A 22,911-nucleotide genomic window follows, 5' to 3' on the forward strand; every position below is an offset into this window, starting at 1 on the left:
TCCAAACTATCTCAATCATGAATAAAGTACTCAGCAAGTATTACATCGGTTGAAACTCCACTTCTCCTTTTTTGCAGTTTTTCTTTCACAGTTTCCCCTTTATTTATTAATAAACAGTCATGAAAGCTATTGAATCCTTCACATTTCGAGGAAAAAACCTTCTGAATTATAGACTATGTATCTGACATTGAACAGGGCTTTTTGTTTTTTCGCCTTTGAAAGACTGAGAAATTGGAGTCCTCTTTTCCTATACGCCTACAAGCCCCGCCTATTTCCCACAGTAAATATGGCGACTGGCGGAACCCGTAAGATGTCGGACACATTGGTAGAAGTGGGTATATATATAACTTGTCGATTCATATATGAATGTGTAAGAGTACACAAGACAGGATGTTCAGCGATGAACATTTGGTGACTGGATGATCAAAAATGGTCATCCGATGACTGGATGTTCAATGACGAGCATCAGGTTATAGAATGTTCAGTACTGAGCATCCAGAAGGATCAGCAGTCCAGAACTTGAAGAGGAGGAGTCCTCGATAACCCCAGAAATTGAGGATCAGTCCAAGAGGAGCCCACTGCCGGAGGATCAGTCCAAGAGGAGCCCACAGCCGAAGGATCAGTCCAAGAGGAGCCCACTGCCGGAGGATCAGTCCAAGAGGAGCCCACAGCCGAAGGATCAGTCCACGAGGAGACCACAGCCGAAGGATCAGTCCAAGAGGAGCCCACAGCCGAAGGATCAGTCCACGAGGAGACCACAGCCGAAGGATCAGTCCAAGAGGAGCCCACTGCCGGAGGATCAGTCCAAGAGGAGCCCACAGCCGAAGGATCAGTCCACGAGGAGACCACAGCCGAAGGATCAGTCCAAGAGGAGCCCACTGCCGAAGGATCAGTCCACGAGGAGCCCACAGCCGAAGGATCAGTCCACGAGGAGACCACAGCCGAAGGATCAGTCCAAGAGGAGCCCACTGCCGGAGGATCAGTCCAAGAGGAGCCCACTGCCGGAGGATCAGTCCACGAGGAGCCCACAGCCGAAGGATCAGTCCACGAGGAGAACACAGCCGAAGGATCAGTCCACGAGGAGCCCACAGCCGAAGGATCAGTCCACGAGGAGCCCACAGCCGAAGGATCAGTCCAAGAGGAGCCCACTGCCGGAGGATCAGTCCAAGAGGAGCCCACAGCCGAAGGATCAGTCCAAGAGGAGCCCACAGCCGAAGGATCAGTCCACGAGGAGACCACAGCCGAAGGATCAGTCCAAGAGGAGCCCACAGCCGAAGGATCAGTCCACGAGGAGCCCACAGCCGAAGGATCAGTCCACGAGGAGACCACAGCCGAAGGATCAGTCCAAGAGGAGCCCACTGCCGGAGGATCAGTCCAAGAGGAGCCCACAGCCGAAGGATCAGTCCACGAGGAGACCACAGCCGAAGGATCAGTCCAAGAGGAGCCCACTGCCGGAGGATCAGTCCAAGAGGAGCCCACAGCCGAAGGATCAGTCCAAGAGGAGCCCACTGCCGAAGGATCAGTCCAAGAGGAGCCCACTGCCGAAGGATCAGTCCACGAGGAGCCCACAGCCGAAGGATCAGTCCACGAGGAGACCACAGCCGAAGGATCAGTCCAAGAGGAGCCCACTGCCGGAGGATCAGTCCAAGAGGAGCCCACTGCCGGAGGATCAGTCCACGAGGAGCCCACAGCCGAAGGATCAGTCCACGAGGAGAACACAGCCGAAGGATCAGTCCACGAGGAGCCCACAGCCGAAGGATCAGTCCACGAGGAGCCCACAGCCGAAGGATCAGTCCAAGAGGAGCCCACTGCCGGAGGATCAGTCCAAGAGGAGCCCACAGCCGAAGGATCAGTCCAAGAGGAGCCCACAGCCGAAGGATCAGTCCAAGAGGAGCCCACAGCCGAAGGATCAGTCCAAGAGGAGCCCACTGCCGGAGGATCAGTCCACGAGGAGCCCACAGCCGAAGGATCAGTCCACGAGGAGCCCACAGCCGAAGGATCAGTCCAAGAGGAGCCCACTGCCGGAGGATCAGTCCAAGAGGAGCCCACAGCCGAAGGATCAGTCCAAGAGGAGCCCACTGCCGGAGGATCAGTCCAAGAGGAGCCCACAGCCGAAGGATCAGTCCAAGAGGAGCCCACTGCCGGAGGATCAGTCCACGAGGAGCCCACAGCCGAAGGATCAGTCCACGAGGCGCCCACAGCCGAAGGATCAGTCCACGAGGAGACCACAGCCGGAAGATCAGTCCACGAGGAGAACACAGCCGAAGGATCAGTCCAAGAGGAGCCCACTGCCGGAGGATCAGTCCACGAGGAGCCCACTGCCGGAGGATCAGTCCACGAGGAGCCCACAGCCGAAGGATCAGTCCACGAGGAGACCACAGCCGAAGGATCAGTCCACGAGGAGAACACAGCCGAAGGATCAGTCCAAGAGGAGCGGACTGCCGGAGGATCAGTCCAAGAGGAGCCCACTGCCGAAGGATCAGTCCAAGAGGAGCCCACTGCCGGAGGATCAGTCCACGAGGAGACCACAGCCGAAGGATCAGTCCACGAGGACACCACAGCCGGAGGATCAGTCCACGAGGAGGCCACAGCCGGAGGATCCGTCCACGAGGAGGCCACAGCCGGAGGATCAGTCCACGAGGAGGCCACAGCCGGAGGATCCGTCCACGAGGAGACCACAGCCGAAGGATCAGTCCACGAGGAGAACACAGCCGAAGGATCAGTCCACGAGGAGCCCACAGCCGAAGGATCAGTCCACGAGGAGCCCACAGCCGAAGGATCAGTCCAAGAGGAGCCCACTGCCGGAGGATCAGTCCAAGAGGAGCCCACAGCCGAAGGATCAGTCCAAGAGGAGCCCACAGCCGAAGGATCAGTCCAAGAGGAGCCCACAGCCGAAGGATCAGTCCAAGAGGAGCCCACTGCCGGAGGATCAGTCCACGAGGAGACCACAGCCGGAAGATCAGTCCACGAGGAGAACACAGCCGAAGGATCAGTCCAAGAGGAGCCCACTGCCGGAGGATCAGTCCACGAGGAGCCCACTGCCGGAGGATCAGTCCACGAGGAGCCCACAGCCGAAGGATCAGTCCACGAGGAGCCCACTGCCGGAGGATCAGTCCAAGAGGAGCCCACAGCCGAAGGATCAGTCCAAGAGGAGCCCACTGCCGGAGGATCAGTCCACGAGGAGCCCACAGCCGAAGGATCAGTCCACGAGGCGCCCACAGCCGAAGGATCAGTCCACGAGGAGACCACAGCCGGAAGATCAGTCCACGAGGAGAACACAGCCGAAGGATCAGTCCAAGAGGAGCCCACTGCCGTAGGATCAGTCCACGAGGAGCCCACTGCCGGAGGATCAGTCCACGAGGAGCCCACAGCCGAAGGATCAGTCCACGAGGAGACCACAGCCGAAGGATCAGTCCACGAGGAGAACACAGCCGAAGGATCAGTCCAAGAGGAGCCCACTGCCGGAGGATCAGTCCAAGAGGAGCCCACTGCCGGAGGATCAGTCCACGAGGAGACCACAGCCGAAGGATCAGTCCACGAGGAGAACACAGCCGAAGGATCAGTCCAAGAGGAGCCCACTGCCGGAGGATCAGTCCAAGAGGAGCCCACTGCCGGAGGATCAGTCCACGAGGAGAACACAGCCGAAGGATCAGTCCAAGAGGAGCCCACTGCCGGAGGATCAGTCCAAGAGGAGCCCACTGCCGGAGGATCAGTCCACGAGGAGGCCACAGCCGGAGGATCCGTCCACGAGGAGGCCACAGCCGGAGGATCAGTCCACGAGGAGGCCACAGCCGGAGGATCCGTCCACGAGGAAACCACAGCCGAAGGATCAGTCCACGAGGAGACCACAGCCGAAGGATCAGTCCACGAGGAGACCACAGCCGAAGGATCAGTCCACGAGGAGACCACAGCCGAAGGATCAGTCCACGAGGAGACCACAGCCGAAGGATCAGTCCACGAGGAGACCACAGCCGAAGGATCAGTCCACGAGGAGACCACAGCCGAAGGATCAGTCCACGAGGAGAACACAGCCGAAGGATCAGTCCACGAGGAGACCACAGCCGAAGGATCAGTCCACGAGGAGAACACAGCCGAAGGATCAGTCCACGAGGAGACCACAGCCGAAGGATCAGTCCACGAGGAGAACACAGCCGAAGGATCAGTCCACGAGGAGAACACAGCCGAAGGATCAGTCCACGAGGAGCTCACAGCCGAAGGATCAGTCCACGAGGAGACCACAGCCGAAGGATCAGTCCACGAGGAGACCACAGCCGAAGGATCAGTCCACGAGGAGACCACAGCCGAAGGATCAGTCCACGAGGAGACCACTGCCGGAGGATCAGTCCAAGAGGAGCCCACTGCCGGAGGATCAGTCCACGAGGAGACCACAGCCGAAGGATCAGTCCACGAGGAGACCACAGCCGAAGGATCAGTCCACGAGGAGACCACAGCCGAAGGATCAGTCCACGAGGAGAACACAGCCGAAGGATCAGTCCACGAGGAGAACACAGCCGAAGGATCAGTCCACGAGGAGAACACAGCCGAAGGATCAGTCCACGAGGAGCTCACAGCCGAAGGATCAGTCCACGAGGAGACCACAGCCGAAGGATCAGTCCACGAGGAGACCACAGCCGAAGGATCAGTCCACGAGGAGACCACAGCCGAAGGATCAGTCCAAGAGGAGCCCACTGCCGGAGGATCAGTCCAAGAGGAGCCCACTGCCGGAGGATCAGTCCACGAGGAGACCACAGCCGAAGGATCAGTCCACGAGGAGACCACAGCCGAAGGATCAGTCCACGAGGAGACCACAGCCGAAGGATCAGTCCACGAGGAGAACACAGCCGAAGGATCAGTCCACGAGGAGAACACAGCCGAAGGATCAGTCCACGAGGAGCTCACAGCCGAAGGATCAGTCCACGAGGAGACCACAGCCGAAGGATCAGTCCACGAGGACACCACAGCCGAAGGATCAGTCCACGAGGAGCCCACAGCCGGAGGATCAGTCCACGAGGAGCCCACTACCGGAGGATCAGTCCACGAGGAGGCCACAGCCGGAGGATCCGTCCACGAGGAGACCACAGCCGAAGGATCAGTCCACGAGGACACCACAGCCGAAGGATCAGTCCACGAGGAGCCCACAGCCGGAGGATCAGTCCACGAGGAGCCCACTACCGAAGGATCAGTCCACGAGGAGGCCACAGCCGGAGGATCCGTCCACGAGGAGCCCACTACCGGAGGATCAGTCCACGAGGAGGCCACAGCCGGAGGATCCGTCCACGAGGAGACCACAGCCGAAGGATCAGTCCACGAGGAGACCACAGCCGGAAGATCAGTCCACGAGGAGAACACATCCGAAGGATCAGTCCACGAGGAGCCCACTGCCGGAGGATCAGTCCACGAGGAGCCCACAGCCGAAGGATCAGTCCACGAGGAGACCACAGCCGGAAGATCAGTCCACGAGGAGAACACAGCCGAAGGATCAGTCCACGAGGAGCCCACAGCCGAAGGATCAGTCCACGAGGAGACCACAGCCGAAGGATCAGTCCACGAGGAGACCACAGCCGAAGGATCAGTCCACGAGGAGCCCACAGCCGGAGGATCAGTCCAAGAGGAGCCCACTGCCGGAGGATCAGTCCACGAGGAGACCACAGCCGAAGGATCAGTCCACGAGGAGCCCACAGCCGAAGGATCAGTCCACGAGGAGCCCACAGCCGAAGGATCAGTCCACGAGGAGCCCACAGCCGAAGGATCAGTCCACGAGGAGACCACAGCCGGAGGATCAGTCCACGAGGAGACCACAGCCGGAGGATCAGTCCACGAGGAGCCCACTACCGGAGGATCAGTCCACGAGGAGACCACAGCCGGAAGATCAGTCCACGAGGAGAACACATCCGAAGGATCAGTCCACGAGGAGCCCACTGCCGGAGGATCAGTCCACGAGGAGCCCACAGCCGGAGGATCAGTCCACGAGGAGCCCACTACCGGAGGATCAGTCCACGAGGAGGCCACAGCCGGAGGATCAGTCCACGAGGAGCCCACTACCGGAGGATCAGTCCACGAGGAGGCCACAGCCGGAGGATCAGTCCACGAGGAGGCCACAGCCGGAGGATCCGTCCACGAGGAGCCCACAGCCGGAGGATCAGTCCACGAGGAGGCCACAGCCGGAGGATCAGTCCACGAGGAGCCCACTACCGGAGGATCAGTCCACGAGGAGGCCACAGCCGGAGGATCAGTCCACGAAGAGCCCGCAGCCGGAGGATCAGTTCACGAAGAGCCCACTACCGGAGGATCAGTCCACGAAGAGCCCGCAGCCGGAGGATCAGTTCACGAAGAGCCCACTACCGGAGGATCAGGAGCCGTGAATCGGAGGAATACACGAGGAGCGCGTTGGGCGCCCGATATAGAGCATTGGAACTTTTGAAAGAGCTATTCAGCTATTAAGAGCTATTCAGCTATTTTATATGGTTTTAGCGCAAAAAAGTTACTGTTTCAAGAAAATTATTCCACATTTGATTCTTTTCAACACATTAGTATCAAAGGTGGTATTGTTCAACCAAGAAATGAAAATTTACTGTTACTAACTAGATTTGTTCTAATATCAAGCACTGGGTTGTAATTCATATCAGATTTGTCTGATTTCGATGAAATTTAACGGATTTTACTGTTTCAAGTAGCATACATTTATAATCTTATTTTAAATACACTGGTGATGATCTTTCATTATTTGTGAATGGGAGTACCAAGGGGGAAAAACTCTGCGTCTCTCGCCGATACTCTCTCGTTTGCGGTGGGGCGCAGTTGTAAGAAAAGTGGACAGCTAATAGAATTCACAAAATAAATGTAAATCTCTATCAAAAATACATCTTCATATATTGTTGATTTCTGAACTCGAAATTCTCAATAATAATTTCTGAAACAGTAAAAAACGATAAAGAAATCAGAAAATAACATGAAGAGTGTTGACCTAAAAATGATATTCTACTAGTTTCTGCGATCACCAAAAATGAGGAATGACAAGAATTCACAAAATAAATGTATATCTCCATCAAAACTACAGTTGTTCCTCGACAACATCTAGAAATACTTTCCAGGGCCGCGCGTACGCAGCCCCGTTACGCAAAAATTGAGCTGTTGGCGAATCTCAACTCGAGACTGCCACACAGGTCAGCCCTTCCAAAAGTGCAATGGAAAGGCCTCGCCATGGGGATTCTGCCTTGATGATCACAGAATACCCCCAGCCAGGTAAGTTTATGAGTCGTCGCGAGGAGGGTGTAGTGCTGTCGTGTGTTCCGACATCTCACGGGTTCCGCCGCTTGCCGTGTTTAGTGTGCAGTGGGCGGAGTCAGGAAAAAGAAGAGGAAGAGAGGCGTTTGGAAGAGAGAAAGGACCTGACTATGGACACTACTATGGCATCAGGAATGAGTTTAACAATTCAGTGTTCTCACATTCATGAACACTTTGAAATTGTGCTTTTTTTTACTGTTTCAAGGCTAAACCTTGGAACTTTAAATCAATTATTGCTGTAGTTGTAAAATAGAAAACATCAAATCGAGAATGCGCTTCAATGTATAATTACACCAGTTATTGCACGAAACGGATGAAACAGAAATCATCGCTTTTGCAATTGTTCATCAAGTTGTGAAATAGTGAGAAAAATTCAAAACTTCAAAACTATTTTTTTATTTACTGTTCAGAATTCACACTATACTATAGAAAAGCATATTTCAAGTTCCACAGTTCGTCCTTGCTACTTTTAAAAGTTAATACATTTATTAGTTCAATGTTCGTATTAATTCGATAATGGTGAAAATGATTTTTCTTTTGGACATCTGGACATCTAGACACACAGATAGACTTTCGAAACTAAACAATTTCCAGTTTGAAAGTACTCTGTTTTCCATGTAAAAATGTAATTTTTCCGAGTTTCTTGCAACTTTTTTGCATGAGATTCATGGAATTTCCCCCTGTGACACATTCTGTGTACCTACAAACAGGACCGTCACAACATCCCCTCTTCCAAATCAATATTCTGCCAATTGTGCACAGTCTGTCCCCTCCTCCTCCTCATTACACAAAAAACGGTCCGTTGTGTGCACAGAATGCGCGCGAAAAAGGTGTGGGGACCCTTTTCTCTGCGTCTCTCCTCCTCCCACACTATTTCTCACTTGGGGGGGCCACCCTTCTTTTTCTTGGCAACACACTTCTTGTTGTTGCATAAGAATCCTATTGATTTTGCGCATTTCTTACCATCTTTTTCACTATTTCAAGTAACTTTTCCCCCTTAAAACCTCAATTTTCATTTCAGAAATGTCGCTACCTCTCCAACGAGCCAATAGCATCTCTGAAGATGAGCTGCTCTCGGAATTTTCAAATGTAAGAATCATTTTTCCCGTATTAAATTAAAAAATAACTCTTCATTTTTAGATCCTGACGCCGACAATCGCCAGCATATGTGAATCCCAAGAAAACAGTGATACGGAGCAATCAGGTCAATTTGAGAAGAGTACAGTGACTGGAGAAGAGGGTGAGAACGAGCAGATGCAGAAGTTGCGGTGAGTATTAGTTTCGAGAGAAAATGTGATGAAAAAGCTATTGTTTCAAACAAAATTCTAGACTATGCGCATTTCGGCACACTAATCAAGCTTTCAAAACTATTCGATATTTCAGTAGTCTGAACTTCGAAATTTCATATTAAGAACTTACTGTTTCAAGAAAATTTTATGAAAGGTTCAAGAATTTTTCTACTTATTGTTTGATGTTTTAAACCAATAGCTAACCAAGCAATTACTGTTTCAAGCAGCTTGAATAAGCCTGAAAGTTTGGAAAACCACGATGTTGCCTATTTTTCGAGGGACTGGAACGTGTGAATTAGCTTATTAAAGTTTTTTCCCGTTTCATAATTCGATAACACTTGAGGAAGTTTTTTATTTCAGTTTTTACCTTTTCAGCGTTTTTCCTCAGACCAAAAATTCGAAAATATATTGTTTCACACAATAAACTTGGAATTTGAGCATTTTTCACAGTATTCACACATCACATTTTTCACATACATACATTTTTTAAACTACCAACTGTTTCTTCGAACGACAGTGCTCCCGTAAATCTACATCAAAACTCCCGTAAATCTACACCAGTACCTCCGTAAATTTACCCAACTCACACAACTCTATTCTTCCAGATCCGCCATCAACTGCCACCAAGACATATTCGAAGCCCTCCGCGACAAAATCCATTCACTGAAAAGCAGAGTGTTTGATCTCGAATATGAAGCACAAGAATATCGAAACGAGATTCGTGAGAATCAAGAAAAATTCGAGAATCTTGAGATTTGGAATGTGGAAAATGAAACTTATTATCTGGAAGCAATTGAAGAGTTGGAAAAGGCAAAAAATGTGGAGTTCATCGCTTATGACGGCGCTAAAATGAAGGAGTTGGAGCAGGAGAATAAGGAATTGAAGGGAAAGATTCAAGAACTCAAGGAGGAGTTGAGTGAGGAGAGAAGACGGAATCTCACAGTGTGTAGATCAAAAATTCAAGTGAAGTTCGATGAACTCTCTTACTACACGAAGCAGTTAGAGCTCTACCAGGAAATTGAGAATCGTGATGAAAAGTTGAGACAGAAGGAAAAGGAGATTGAGAATTGGCAACTTGATGTGATTGATTTGAAGCGGAAAATCCAGAAACCAAGCAGTCTTGTCAAGCAGAACACTCAACTGGTAGAAGAAATCGAGGAAGCGAAGAAGACTATTCAGAAATTGGAGCAGGAAGCTATACTCTCTGCACAGAAAGTTCCAGATTTTCCAACTGAAGCCACAGCTACAGAAGATTCTTCTTCCGTCTCTAAAGCTGAGTACAACCGGAAGGTTTACGAGTTGGAGTACGCCAATGAGCAGATTGCGATGATTTTGGGGGATCAAGAGGACAAAAAGAAAAGGGAGGATGACGATGAGAAGAAGATGTTGAGAGAGCAGATTGAGGAGTTGAATGAGACGATTCGGTTGATGTCGCAGTGGTGATTCGATGCAATTTTGTATTATTTTTCAACTTTTTTTACTGTTTCAAGCTATCTCAAATATGAATAAAGTACCTGGAAGTATTACATCGGTTGAAATTCCACTTCTCCTTTTTGCAGTTTTTCTTTGACAGTTTCCCCTTTATTTATTAATAAACAGTCATCAAATTGACTCCTTCACATTTTGAGGAAAAAATACTTCTGAAATATAGACTATGTATCTGACATTGAACAGGACTTTTTTGCTTTTTTCGCATTTGAAAGACTGAAATTGGAGTACTTTTGTCCTATATGACTACAAGCCCCGCCCATTTCCCACAGTAGATATGGCGACTGGCGGAACCCGTGAGATGTCGGACACATTGGTAGAGGTGGGTATCAGAGCTGTGCGGAAGTAAAATTTTTTGAAAAGGAAGAAGGAAGAAGGAAGAAGGAAGTGAAATTTTCAAAAAGGAAGAAGGAAGAAGGAAGAAGGAAATAACTTTTTCAAAAGGGAAGAAGGAAGAAGGAAGAAAAAAGTGAAAAAAGCCCGGAAGAAGGAAGAAGGAAGGAAGAAGGAAGGAAGAAGGAAGGAAGAAAGAAGTTGGGTTCCGAACCGGGAAATCGGAAGTTAATTTTGAAAATGACAGATTTGAGGAAACTTTTTTCTAGTCATCTCTGAAAACGAATTTTGATGTTGTTTCCTATAAAATTCCGTCAAAAACCACCAAAATTCCGCCGTCGAAAATTACAAAATTTTAGTAAACTTTTCAACAAAAGAAGGAACAAGGAAGAAGGAAGTAAAATGTTTGAAAAGGAAGAGGGAAGAAGGAAGAAGGAAGTAAATTTTTCAAAAGGGAAGAAGGAAGAAGGAATAAAAAAGTGAAAAAAGCCCGGAAGAAGGAAGAAGGAAGTCGAAGGAAGGAATTCCGCACAGCTCTGGTGGGTATATATAACTTGTCGATTCATATATGAATGTGTAAGAGTACACAGGACAGGATGTTCAGCGATGAACATTTGGTGACTGGATGATCAAAAATGGTAAAAATGGTCATTCGGTGACTGGATGTTCAGCGATGAGCATCCGGTTATAGAATGTTCAGTACTGAGCATCCGGTGACAGAGTGATTAGTAATGGTCATTCAATCGCCAGAAATTCGGTAGTGAACATCCTGTCAGCCCCCACAGTCCAGAACTTGAAGAGGAGGAGTCCTCGATAACCCCAGAACCGAAGGATCAGTCCACGAGGAGGCCACAGCCGGAAGATCAGTCCACGAGGAGGCCACAGCCGGAGGATCAGTCCACGAGGAGGCCACAGCCGGAGGATCAGTCCACGAGGAGGCCACAGCCGGAGGATCAGTCCACGAGGAGGCCACAGCCGGAAGATCAGTCCACGAGGAGGCCACAGCCGGAGGATCAGTCCACGAGGAGGCCACAGCCGGAGGATCAGTCCACGAGGAGGCCACAGCCGGAGGATCAGTCCACGAGGAGGCCACAGCCGGAGGATCCGTCCACGAGGAGGCCACAGCCGGAGGATCAGTCCACGAAGAGCCCACTACCGGAGGATCAGGAGCCGTGAATCGGAGGAATACACGAGGAGCGCGTTGGGCGCCCGATATAGAGCATTGGAACTTTTGAAAGAGCTATTCAGCTATTAAGAGCTATTCAGCTATTTTAAATGGTTTTAGCGCAAAAAAGTTACTGTTTCAAGAAAATTATTCCACATTTGATTCTTTTCAACACATTAGTATCAAAGGTGGTATTGTTCAACCAAGAAATGAAAAATTACTGTTACTAACTAGATTTGTTCTAATATCAAGCACTGGGTTGTAATTCATATCAGATTTGTCTGATTTCGATGAAATTTAACGGATTTTTACTGTTTCAAGTAGCATACATTTATAATCTTATTTTAAATACACTGGTGATGATCTTTCATTATTTGTGAATGGGAGTACCAAGGGGGAAAAACTCTGCGTCTCTCGCCGATACTCTCTCGTTTGCGGTGGGGCGCAGTTGTAAGAAAAGTGGACAGCTAATAGAATTCACAAAATAAATGTAAATCTCTATCAAAAATACATCTTCATATATTGTTGATTTCTGAACTCGAAATTCTCAATAATAATTTCTGAAACAGTAAAAAACGATAAAGAAATCAGAAAATAACATGAAGAGAGTTCACCTATAAATGATATTAAACTAGTTTCTGTGATCACCAAAAAGGAAGAATGACAAGAATTCACAAAATAAATGTAATTCTCCATCAAAACTACAGTTGTTCCTCGACAACATCTAGAAATACTTTCCAGGGCCGCGCGTACGCAGCCCCGTTACGCAAAAATTGAGCTGTTGGCGAATCTCAACTCGAGACTGCCACACAGGTCAGCCCTTCCAAAAGTGCAATGGAAAGGCCTCGCCATGGGGATTCTGCCTTGATGATCACAGAATACCCCCAGCCAGGTAAGTTTATGGGTCGTCGCGAGGAGGGTGTAGTGATGTCGTGTGTTCCGACATCTCGCGGGTTCCGCCGTTGGCTATGTTTAGTGTGCAGTGGGCGGAGTCAGGAAAATAAGAGGAAGAGTGGCGTTTGGAAGAGAGAAAGGACCTGACTATGGACACTACTAAGGCATCAGGAATGAATTGAACAATTTAGTGATCTCACATTCATGAAATTTTGAAACTGTGAATTTTTTTTACTGTTTCAAGGCTAACCTAGGAACTTTAAATCAATTATTGCTGTACTTGTAAAAATTGAAAATATCAAAACGAATATGCGCTTCGATGTATAATTACACAAGTCATCAAAATCAAAATGTTGAAACAGTTAGACAATTGTATTGAGTTGTGAAACAGTGAAAAAAATGTAAAGTTGAAGATTATTTTTATTTACTGTTTCAATACTTTACTATAAAAACGCATATATCAAATAGCATAGTTTTTAAAGCCTTTAGAAACAGTTGTCATGTTTTTTAGTTCATTGTTCGTTTTAATGGTGAAAATTGTCTGTTTTGGACATCTGGACATCTAGACACACAGATAGACACAATCCCGATTCAAAATTGAACAATTTCCAGTTTGGAAATACTCTATTTTCCATGTACAAATGTGATTTTTCCGAGTTTCTTGCAACTTTTTTGCATGAGATTCGTGCAATTTTCTTCCTGCGACCCTCTCTGTGTACATACACAGAACCGTCACAACATGCCACCTGCCAAATCAATATTCTGCCAATTGTGCACAGTACAACTCCTCGTCCTCCTCATTACACAAAAACGGTCCGTTACGTGCACACTGTGTGCGCGAAAAAGGTGTGAGGACCCTTTTATCTGCGTCTCTCCTCCTCCCACACTATTTCTCACTTGGCGGGAAGGACAACCACTTTTTGTCGATGCATAAGAATCCTATTGATTTTGCGCATTTTTTCTCTGTTTCAAGTAACTTTTCCCCCTTAAAACCTCAATTTTCATTTCAGAAATGTCGCAACCTCCCCAACGAGTCAACAGCAACTCAGAAAGTATAGCTTTCTTTCACCAGATTTTTTACTGTTTCAATATTTAATTTTCATAATATAAAGTAGAATGAAACGATTCTGCGATTTTTTGTAGAGTAGTATACTGTTTCACATCAGACTTTTGTAGATTGGCATTGGTGAATTTTCAGTTCGTTTGAGGATAACAACCTGTGTTAGTTTAATTCGAGTCTACTGCGCATTTCAGATATCTAGTACACCATATCAAAGGATACTCTCATTTTTCAAAATTCACTTATTTTTTACTGTTTCATGGTGATTTTATTTGTGTTATTAAACACATTCTTACTATTTCAAAATCTATTGAAAAAGTTTACTTTAACAATCAATTTAATATCCATATAATTTTTTTAGACTGTATTAAAATTCCACAGTGATGCATGAAGTCTCCGTTTCCAGAAATATTTTCATTGTTTTATGAAATTTTGATACTGTGTCAATGCCAATTCTTAAAATGGTTGTCTTCCAATAGTAGTAATGTTACTAGCATTTGATACCCCGGGCTCAAAAACCCGGGTAATACCCGGGGATCCGGGTTTGACAAAAACCCGGGTACCCGGGTTTTTCGGGGATCCGGGTAACCCGCCGGTACCCGACCCGGGTCGGGTATTACCCGGGTAGGACAAAACCCGACCCGGGTAAACCCGGGTTACCCGGGCGATACCCGACCCGGGTCGGGTAATGCAGTTTTTATCAGGTAGCAGTTTTGTAAAATGTTAGAACAGATTTTGCTTTCTTTTGCAAGAATGTGGTTCAGGAGTTCTCCTGGGTTGTGTTTTCAGTACAAAATTTAAAAAAAATTAATTTTAAAAAAAAATTTTTTGATAATTTTTGGTATTTTTCGAAAGTTTCGAATTTTTTACTAAAGTACAGAATTGATTGCAAAAACATTTAAACAACAGAAACTTGATGGTTTTTGAGTAAAAAAACTTGAACTAAAGAAAAAATCACGAGCAAAAAAAATCCAGAAAAAAACATCATTTTCTTCTCCCTGCTGGCGGAGTAAAAGCGGAGAAACAAGTTGTTATGCTTTAGAATTGAACAAAATGTTGAAAAATAAGCAAAACAATCAACTTTGGATACCTAGATACCCGGGTACCCGACCCGGGTAATACCCGGGTAATACCCGGGTAAAACCCGGGTAACCCGGGTTACCCGGCCCGGGTATTACCCGATCCGGGTATACCCGGGTTTTCCCGGGTACCCGAACCGAATACCCGGGTTACCCGAGCCCCAAAACCCGGGTTCGGGTAGAACTACCCGGGTAGACCCGGGTCCCCGAGACCCGCACTCTGTTCACTAGTACGATATTTCGGAAGTCACGTCATTGTCAGCGGAGACGTATATGCGCCTTCCCAACCAAAAAATTGTTCGGGTTTGTAGTTGTATTAAAAAAAGGTATAATATTGGAACTGTAAGAAAACTACAAACTACTTTGTTCAATTATTGAATTTCGTTATTGTTTTCTACAGTATGAATTTATGTTTTAACATACGCCTGAAACAGTAAGAATTGGTACTCCCGCCTATTCCCGTATTTGCTATGAAACTATTGCAGTTGTCATTTCTGTTTCAAATAGAGTTTAAAAGAATGAGTCTTTAAAAACTTGAATTTATTTTCAATAATATTTTTTGTATTCAGGTTTTATAACACAAAAAACACTGAATTGGTTTTTCTTTTCGTTCGAATCTTACAGGACCTATACTACTGACGTTTTTGAAAACCTCTAGTTTAGTGGCGCATTGATTCTAATAAAGTTCTAAAAAAAACTAGAGTTTCCCCGTTAAATTACTGTTTCAACGCTTCGATAGAGTTGTTTTGAGCCTAATAGTCTCACTATCAGTGTTCAATCAATGCCATAATTTATGTAGATGTCAAATATATTGGTTTGTTTTTGTAGCCGATAACTTTTTTTGCACAGAGTGTTTAATGGAAAAAGCGATGTTTTACTTGAATTCACCGGATTTTTTACTGTTTCAATAATTGGTAATAAAAAGTAGAATAGAACAATTTTCAAATAGAATTGTTTATTGTTTCACATCAGACTTTTGAAGATTGGCATTAGAATCAAATTTTCGTTGACCACTTTTTCGAAATTCACTGTTTCAAAACCGGAATAAAGCGTTCCACATTTCGCTCTAGCAATACCTGTGTTCTATCTATTTCAACACCTAAAAATCTTTGAAACAGTGATTTTCATGAACACAGAGAAAATAACCTGAAGAGAGTTCACCTATAAATGATATTAAACTAGTTTCTGTGATCACCAAAAAGGAAGAATGACAAGAATTCACAAAATAAATGTAATTCTCCATCAAAACTACAGTTGTTCCTCGACAACATCTAGAAATACTTTCCAGGGCCGCGCGTACGCAGCCCCGTTACGCAAAAATTGAGCTGTTGGCGAATCTCAACTCGAGACTGCCACACAGGTCAGCCCTTCCAAAAGTGCAATGGAAAGGCCTCGCCATGGGGATTCTGCCTTGATGATCACAGAATACCCCAGCCAGGTAAGTTTATGGGTCGTCGCGAGGAGGGTGTAGTGATGTCGTGTGTTCCGACATCTCGCGGGTTCCGCCGTTGGCTATGTTTAGTGTGCAGTGGGCGGAGTCAGGAAAAAGAAGAGGAAGAGCGGAGACTTCGATGTATAATTACACATGTTATTTTGTTCATTAAATTATATCTATTTTTGAGTGACATCTGATCAAAGTGTTGGAACAGTTAGACAATTGTATTGAGTTATGAAACAGTGAAAAAATTTAAAGTTTAAGACTATTTTTTTATTTACTGTTTCAAGACTATACTATAGAAAAGCATTTTTCAAGTTCCATAGTTTGTCTATCCTATTTATAAAAGTTGATACATTTATTAGTGTTCGTTTTAATTGGATGATGGTGAAAATGATTTCTCTTTTGGACATCTAGACACACAGATAGACACAATCCCGATTCGAAATTAAACAATTTCCAGTTTGGAAATACTCTGTTTTCCATGTAAAAATGTAATTTTTCCGAGTTTCCTGCAACTTTTTTGCATAAGATTCATGATATTCCCCCTGTGAAACCCTCTGTGTACCTACAAACAGGACCGTCACAACGTCCCCTCTTCCAAATCAATATTCTGCCATTTATTCACAGTCCGACCCCTCGTCCTCCTCATTCAACAAAAAAACGGTCCGTTATGTGCACACAATGTGCGCGAAAAAGGTGTGAGGACCCTTTTCTCTGCGTCTCTCTTCTTCCTACACTTTTTCTCAGTGGGGCCCACCGTTCTTCTTCTTCTTTGCAACACACATCTTGTTGCTGCATTAGAATCTTATTGATTTTGCGCATTTTTTTTCTATTTTTGCACCGGTTCAAGTAATGTTTCCCTCCAAAAATCTCAATTTTCATTTCAGAAATGTCGGAACCTCTCCAACAACCCAACCGCTCGCCCAGCAACTCTGAAGATGATCTCCTCTCGGAATTTTCAAATGTAAGACATCATTCACCCGGTATTAAAATAATTCTTCATTTTTAGATCCTGACGCCGAAAATCGACAGCATGAGTACCTCCAAAGAAATCAGCGATACGGAGCTGTCAGTTCAATTTGAGAAAAGAACAGAGATAGCTGGACCAATTCCAGTGTCTGGAGAAGAAACTGAGAAAGAGCAGAAGTTGCGGTGAGTACTAGTTTCGAGAGAAAATGAGACGAAAAAATTACTGTTTCAAGCCAAAAATTTAGACTATGTGCATTTCAACACATTAATCAAGGTTTCAAAACGAATTAGTAATTTCAATTAGGCTTTCCCTCCGGGCAACAAAATGCCAGCCCGACCCGCCCCGCCCTAGGCCATGCTTTGCGGGACACCCTCCTTTCTTGACGTCCTTCCCCCTCACTCTGATCAAGCGAAGGTTTGGCCTAGTGGTTAACAACTTTGTTTTTGAGTTTGCTCCTTCCGAGTTCGAACTTTTTTTGCTGCAAACTTTTGTTTTCTTTTTTTAATTGGGAAAAAAGCGCGATAGGTTGTTTTAGACAAAGTTAGATTAGATAATATCTTTATTGACCACGATCGTTTAGACCCCCCGTAAATCCACATATCTCATCTCACTATTCTTCCAGATCCGCCGTCGACTGCCACGAAGACATACTCGAAGCTCTCCGCGACAAAATCCGATCACTGAAAAGCAAGGTGTTCGATCTGGAATTGGAAGCAAAAGAATATCGAAACGAGATTCGTGAGAATCAAGAAAAAATCGAAAATCTTGAGATGCGGAATGTGGAAAATGAGACTTATTACCTGGAGGCAATTGCTCTGTTGGAAAAAGCAAAAAATGTGAATTTCATCGCCTATGACGGCGCTAAAATGGCGGAGTTGGAGCAGGAGAATAAGGAATTGAAGGAGAAGATTGAAGAGCTCAAGGAGACGTTGAGTGAGGAGCGAAAGCGGAATCTCACCCTGTGTAGATCAAAAATTCAAGTAAAGTTTGATGAAATGTCTTACTACATGAAGCAGTTGGAGCTCAACCAGGAAATTGAGAATCGTGATGAAAAGTTGAGACAGAAGGATAAGGAGATTGAGAATTGGCAATGGGATGTGATCGATTTGAGGAGAAAAATCCAGAAACCAAGCTGTCTAGTCGAGGAGAACACAAAACTGCTCAACGAAATCAAGGAGGCAAAGAAGACAATTCACAAATTGGAGCAGGAAGCTATATTCTCTGCGCCGAAAGTTAAGAAAGGAAAGAAAGGAAAGAAGCGTCAAACTGATCCCACGACTACAGAGGATTTCTTATCCGTCTCTAAAGCTGAGTACAACCGGAAGGTTTACGAGCTGGAGTACGCCAATGAGCAGATTGCGATGATTTTGGGGGATCAAGAGGGGGAAAAGAAAAGAGAGGATGATGATGAGAAGAAGATGTTGAAAGCACAGATTGAGGAGTTGAATGAGACGATTCAATTGATGTCGCAGTGGTGATTCGATGGATATATTTTATATTTTCTCCATTTTTTTTTACTGTTTCAAGTTATCTCAATTATGAATAAAGTATTCAGGTTTAGTTGACTGAAACTCCTTAAAATCTTAAAAATAATTCAATGTTTTAAGTACTCTGAATAACATGCAAGTGATTTTGGAATGCCAGTTCTTCAATGAGAATTTTCCAAGCTACGGTAAAGAAACTGTTTCAAGTAACTGATATAATCCTGACTGTTTTCAAATTTAAGATGATGATATGAATGAACAAGCAAGCTTCTTAAAATTTCGAAAACTAGAATGGAGAAAAACTGAGAAATTGGAGTCCTATAGTCCTATTTGCCTATAAGCCCCGCCCATTTTCCACAGTATTAGCGGCGACTGGCGGAACCCGTGAGATGTCGGACACATCGGTTGAGGTGGGTATATATATATCCTGCCGATTATAATTGTGTAGGAGTACACAAGACAGGATGTTCAGCGATGAGATAATCAGTAATGGTCATCCATTCGCCAGATATTCAGTAGTGAACATCCTGACCAGAAGGATCAGCAGTACCAGAACTTAAAGAGGAGGAGTCCTCGAAAACCCCAGTACCCGAGGAGGAGTCCACGAGTAGCCGAGAACCAGAAGAGAACCCCCATACTCGGAGTAGCACAGAATCGGAGGTGGTGTTCACAAGGAGCCAAGAACCCGAGGAGGAGTCCACAACCGGACGAGGAGCCCAGAATCGAAGGAGGAGTCCAGGAGCCCAGAACTGGAAGGCAAATACTTGGAGGAGGACCCCATATTCGAAGGAGAAGGAGTCCACGTGGAGTCCACAGCCGGAGGAGGAGTCCATGGGAGCCTCGGAGGAGGTAAAGAATACCAGCAAGCGTAGATTTGATGAAGGGAAAATCACTGGAAAGATAGGCAAAATACCTAGAAGAGAAGGCTCTACTACTGACTGTAATGTGGATTTTGAACTTCTATAAAAAATTCTCTCCTGCATAAAATGTAAACTTGTCTTTTTGTATTCCCATTCTTCTAGAAGACTTTTAAATTAATGAAGAAATACAAAAAAATTACTGTTTCAGATTTCAGGGAAGTTTCCTGCAAATTGTTTGCATAAGATTCATGCAATTTCCCCCTTGTTACCCTCACTGTGTACCTACAAACAGTACCGTCGCAACATCCCGCCTCTCAAATCAATATTCTGCCCATCATGCACAGTCCGACCCGTCCTCCTCCTCATTACACAAAAAACGATCCGTTACGTGCACACAACGTGCGCGAAAACGGTGTGAGGACCCTTTTCTCTGCGTCTCTCTTCTTCCTACACTATTTTTCAGAGGAGGACCACCCTTCTTCTTCTTGGCAACACACATCTTGTTGCTGTCTTAGAATCCTATTGATTTTGCGCGTTTTTCCCCAATTTTTTACGTCTCTCCTCCTCCTACACTGTGGTTCAGTGGGGGGACCACTACGTAATTTCCTTCTCAGTGGCAACGCTGTTGCATTCGAATCTTATTGATTTTGTCCATTTTTTTTCCATTTTTTCGGCGTTTCAAGTAGTTTTTTCCTCCAAAAATCTCAATGTTCATTTCAGAAATGTCGCAACCACTCGAACGAGCCAACCGCTCGCCCAACAGCTCTGAAGATGAGCTCCTCTCGGAGTTTTCGAATGTAGAACATCATTTTTCCCCGTATAAAAAAATCACTTTATTTTTAGATTCTGACGCCGAAAATCGACAGCATGGGTACCTCTCAAGAAATCAGTGATACGGAGCTGTCATGTCAATTCGAAAAAAGAACAGTGAATGGAGATGAAGATGAGAAAGAGCAGATGCAGAAGTTGCAGTGAGTTTAAGTTTAGAAAGAAAATGTGATGAAAAACTTACAGTTTTAAGCAAAAAAGCTAGATTATGTGCATTTCAATGCACTAATCAATGTTCCAGAACATTGCTTAATTCAGTTGTCAACACATCAAAATATCGCATTAAAAAGTTACTGTTTCGAGAAAAATTTATAGAAGATTTGAGCACTTTTCACATAGTGGGAGCTATTGTGCGAGTATTAACTAGCAATTAATGTTTCAAGCAGCTTGAATAAGCCTGAAAGTTTTGAAACCCACGATTTGACCCCTTTTATCTTTGAACTGGAACACGTAAATTAGCTTATGCATGTTGTTTCCCGATTCATGCTTTGAAAAAACTAGAGGCATTTTTTGATTTCCATTATTCCTCAAAGCAGAAATTCAAAAATATACTGTTTCGAGCAATAAACTTGAAATTTGAACATTTTTCACATTATTAGTATCTATGACAAGTTTTTAAATTAAAAACTATTTTTAGTTAAGAAAATAATATATATGTACAGTGTCAAGAAACAACCCAATGAATCTACTTGTGGCATTCTTTTCTTCCAAAACATTGACCAAAAATTACTGTTCCAAGTGTCATTAGTAGACATCGAACATGTGAAGCTTTCCGGTAGATGAATGAAAAATTCACCGGGATAAAATCACGGTTTCTATTAAAAACTACACACCTAGTCGTTTTCCGACTAAGTTTTCAAACTGTTACTGCTTTGATTGGATAAGTTTTTTTTAATTTGAAGGCCTAGTTACAAAAATCACTTTTTCAAGTCATTGAAATATTCTTTCAGCCATTAGTTGGCTGTTATTTTGTAGCCGTTGAAACAACATGAAAATTCAAAATTTCTGGCTGTTTCAGCAGTCTGAAGTCTAAATTTTTGCTCAAAAACTTTACTGTTTCAAGCAAGATTCTTCAAATGTGATAATTTTAAAGGTTATTACTATATGAATAGACGGTATACCAGAACAACGAGTCAACTTTAATAAGCCAGACATGTTGGAGAACAACGGTACTATGGCTATAATTGAAAAATTTACCAATGTTTAATGTTTCAAGCACAATTTTTCAATAATTAGTAGTTTTGAAATGCTAATATGTTGGGAAAAAACAAAACGATGGCGAAAATTGACTTTACGGTTACTGTTAAAAAACACTAGTATTTTCTTGTTTTTGAACATTAGTTGAATTATCAGAGGTTTTGATGACTTACTAATAAGCCAATTTTTTTTAAAAATAAGTACAGTTTGAAAAAAGCTTACTGTTTCAAGCAATTTTAGTACAATTGGCCTTCAAGTAGGTCTTGGTTCTTTAGATGACAACAACTCCCGTGAATTCAAACCTGGATCTCTGTAAAGCCACACAACTTATCCCACTATTCTTCCAGATCCGCCGTCGACTGCCACGAAGACATAGCCGAAGCTCTCCGCGACAAAATTGACTCACTGAGAAACAATAAGTTCGATCTGGAATTTGAAGCACAAGAATATCGAAACGAGATTCGTGAGAATCAAGAAAAAATTGAGAATCTTGAGATGCGGAATGTGGAAAATGAGACTTATTACCTGGAGGCAATTGCTCTGTTGGAAAAAGCAAAAAATGTGAATTTCATCGCTTATGACGGGGCTAAAATGTCGGAGATGGAGCAGGAGAATAAGGAATTGAAGGGGAAGATTGAAGAGCTCAAGAAGACGTTGAGTGAAGAGCGACAGCGGAATCTCACCCTGTGTAGATCAAAAATTCAAGTGAAGTTCGATGAACTCTCTTACTACATGAAGCAGTTGGAGCTCCACCAGGAAATTGAGAATCGTGATGAGAAGTTGAGACAGAAAGATAAGGAGATTGAGAATTGGCAATGGGATGTGATCGATTTGAGAAGAAAAATCCAGAAACCAAGCGGTCTAGTCAAGAAGAACACAAAACTGCTCAAAGAAATGAAGGAGGCAAAGGAGACAATTCAGAAATTGGAGCAGGAAGCTATATTCTCTGCACGGAAAGTTCCAGATCTTCCAATTGATCCCATGCAGATTGGGGCAGCAGATTTCTTAACCGTCTCTAAAGCTGAGTACAACCGGAAGGTTTACGAGCTGGAGTACGCCAATGAGCAGATTGCGATGATTTTGGAGGATCAAGAGGAGAAAAAGAAAAGGGAGGATGAAGATGAGAAGAAGATGCTGAGAGCACAGATTGAGTTGAATAAGAAGATTCAATTGATGTCGCAATGGTGATTCGATGGATATGTGTACTATTTTTAATTTTTTTTACTGTTTCAAGCTATCTCGATTATGAATAAATTACTCAAGATGTGTTGGGTCTCGGAAGCTCAGCCGTCTGAAGAGAAAAAAAAAGAAAAAGATTTTGAACATAATTTTACAGAAAAAAAAACGACTACGGCTACAATAACAGGTTCAATAAGTCCACCATAGACCGCACACGACTTTTTTGCTTTTTTCGCGTTTGAAAGACTGAGAAACTGTAGTCCTCTTGTCCTATATGCCTACAAGCCCCGCCCATTTCCCGGCTCCGCGACAATTCGCAACTGCGACATTCCGCAACTGCGACATTTCGCAACTCATGTAGGT

The 22,911-nt window shown here is 44.8% G+C and overlaps 6 protein-coding genes across 6 annotated transcripts; 4 read left to right on the forward strand and 2 right to left on the reverse strand.

The window, feature by feature from the left end:
- Positions 1 to 17: 17 nt before the first annotated feature.
- Positions 18 to 6,421, forward strand: GCK72_015288 (uncharacterized protein; the record flags this gene model as incomplete). The annotated part of the gene is made up of 2 exons (XM_053730752.1): positions 18 to 48; positions 558 to 6,421. The coding sequence occupies 2 exons, from the start codon at positions 18 to 20 to the stop codon at positions 6,419 to 6,421; spliced, it is 5,895 nt and encodes a 1,964-aa protein (XP_053585524.1).
- GCK72_015289 (uncharacterized protein) lies at positions 505 to 9,233 on the reverse strand (the record flags this gene model as incomplete). Its single annotated transcript, XM_053730753.1, has 2 exons — positions 505 to 6,188; positions 9,161 to 9,233. 2 exons carry the CDS (start codon positions 9,231 to 9,233, stop codon positions 505 to 507), a joined length of 5,757 nt encoding a protein of 1,918 aa, XP_053585525.1.
- Positions 8,308 to 10,016, forward strand: GCK72_015290 (uncharacterized protein; the record flags this gene model as incomplete). Its single annotated transcript, XM_003088167.2, has 3 exons — positions 8,308 to 8,373; positions 8,425 to 8,552; positions 9,179 to 10,016. 3 exons carry the CDS (start codon positions 8,308 to 8,310, stop codon positions 10,014 to 10,016), a joined length of 1,032 nt encoding a protein of 343 aa, XP_003088215.2.
- Positions 10,017 to 11,166: 1,150 nt separating this feature from the next.
- GCK72_015291 (uncharacterized protein) lies at positions 11,167 to 11,829 on the reverse strand (the record flags this gene model as incomplete). Its single annotated transcript, XM_053730754.1, has 2 exons — positions 11,167 to 11,634; positions 11,791 to 11,829. The coding sequence occupies 2 exons, from the start codon at positions 11,827 to 11,829 to the stop codon at positions 11,167 to 11,169; spliced, it is 507 nt and encodes a 168-aa protein (XP_053585526.1).
- Positions 11,830 to 16,919: 5,090 nt separating this feature from the next.
- GCK72_015292 (uncharacterized protein) lies at positions 16,920 to 19,450 on the forward strand (the record flags this gene model as incomplete). Its single annotated transcript, XM_053730755.1, has 5 exons — positions 16,920 to 16,994; positions 17,040 to 17,182; positions 17,623 to 18,474; positions 18,608 to 18,690; positions 19,020 to 19,450. The coding sequence occupies 5 exons, from the start codon at positions 16,920 to 16,922 to the stop codon at positions 19,448 to 19,450; spliced, it is 1,584 nt and encodes a 527-aa protein (XP_053585527.1).
- Positions 19,451 to 20,066: 616 nt separating this feature from the next.
- Positions 20,067 to 22,557, forward strand: GCK72_015293 (uncharacterized protein; the record flags this gene model as incomplete). Its single annotated transcript, XM_003090808.2, has 3 exons — positions 20,067 to 20,141; positions 20,188 to 20,315; positions 21,717 to 22,557. The coding sequence occupies 3 exons, from the start codon at positions 20,067 to 20,069 to the stop codon at positions 22,555 to 22,557; spliced, it is 1,044 nt and encodes a 347-aa protein (XP_003090856.2).
- Positions 22,558 to 22,911: the final 354 nt, after the last annotated feature.

This window comes from Caenorhabditis remanei, chromosome IV (genome assembly GCF_010183535.1).
Source record: "Caenorhabditis remanei strain PX506 chromosome IV, whole genome shotgun sequence".
NCBI classification, from domain to species: domain Eukaryota; kingdom Metazoa; phylum Nematoda; class Chromadorea; order Rhabditida; family Rhabditidae; genus Caenorhabditis; species Caenorhabditis remanei.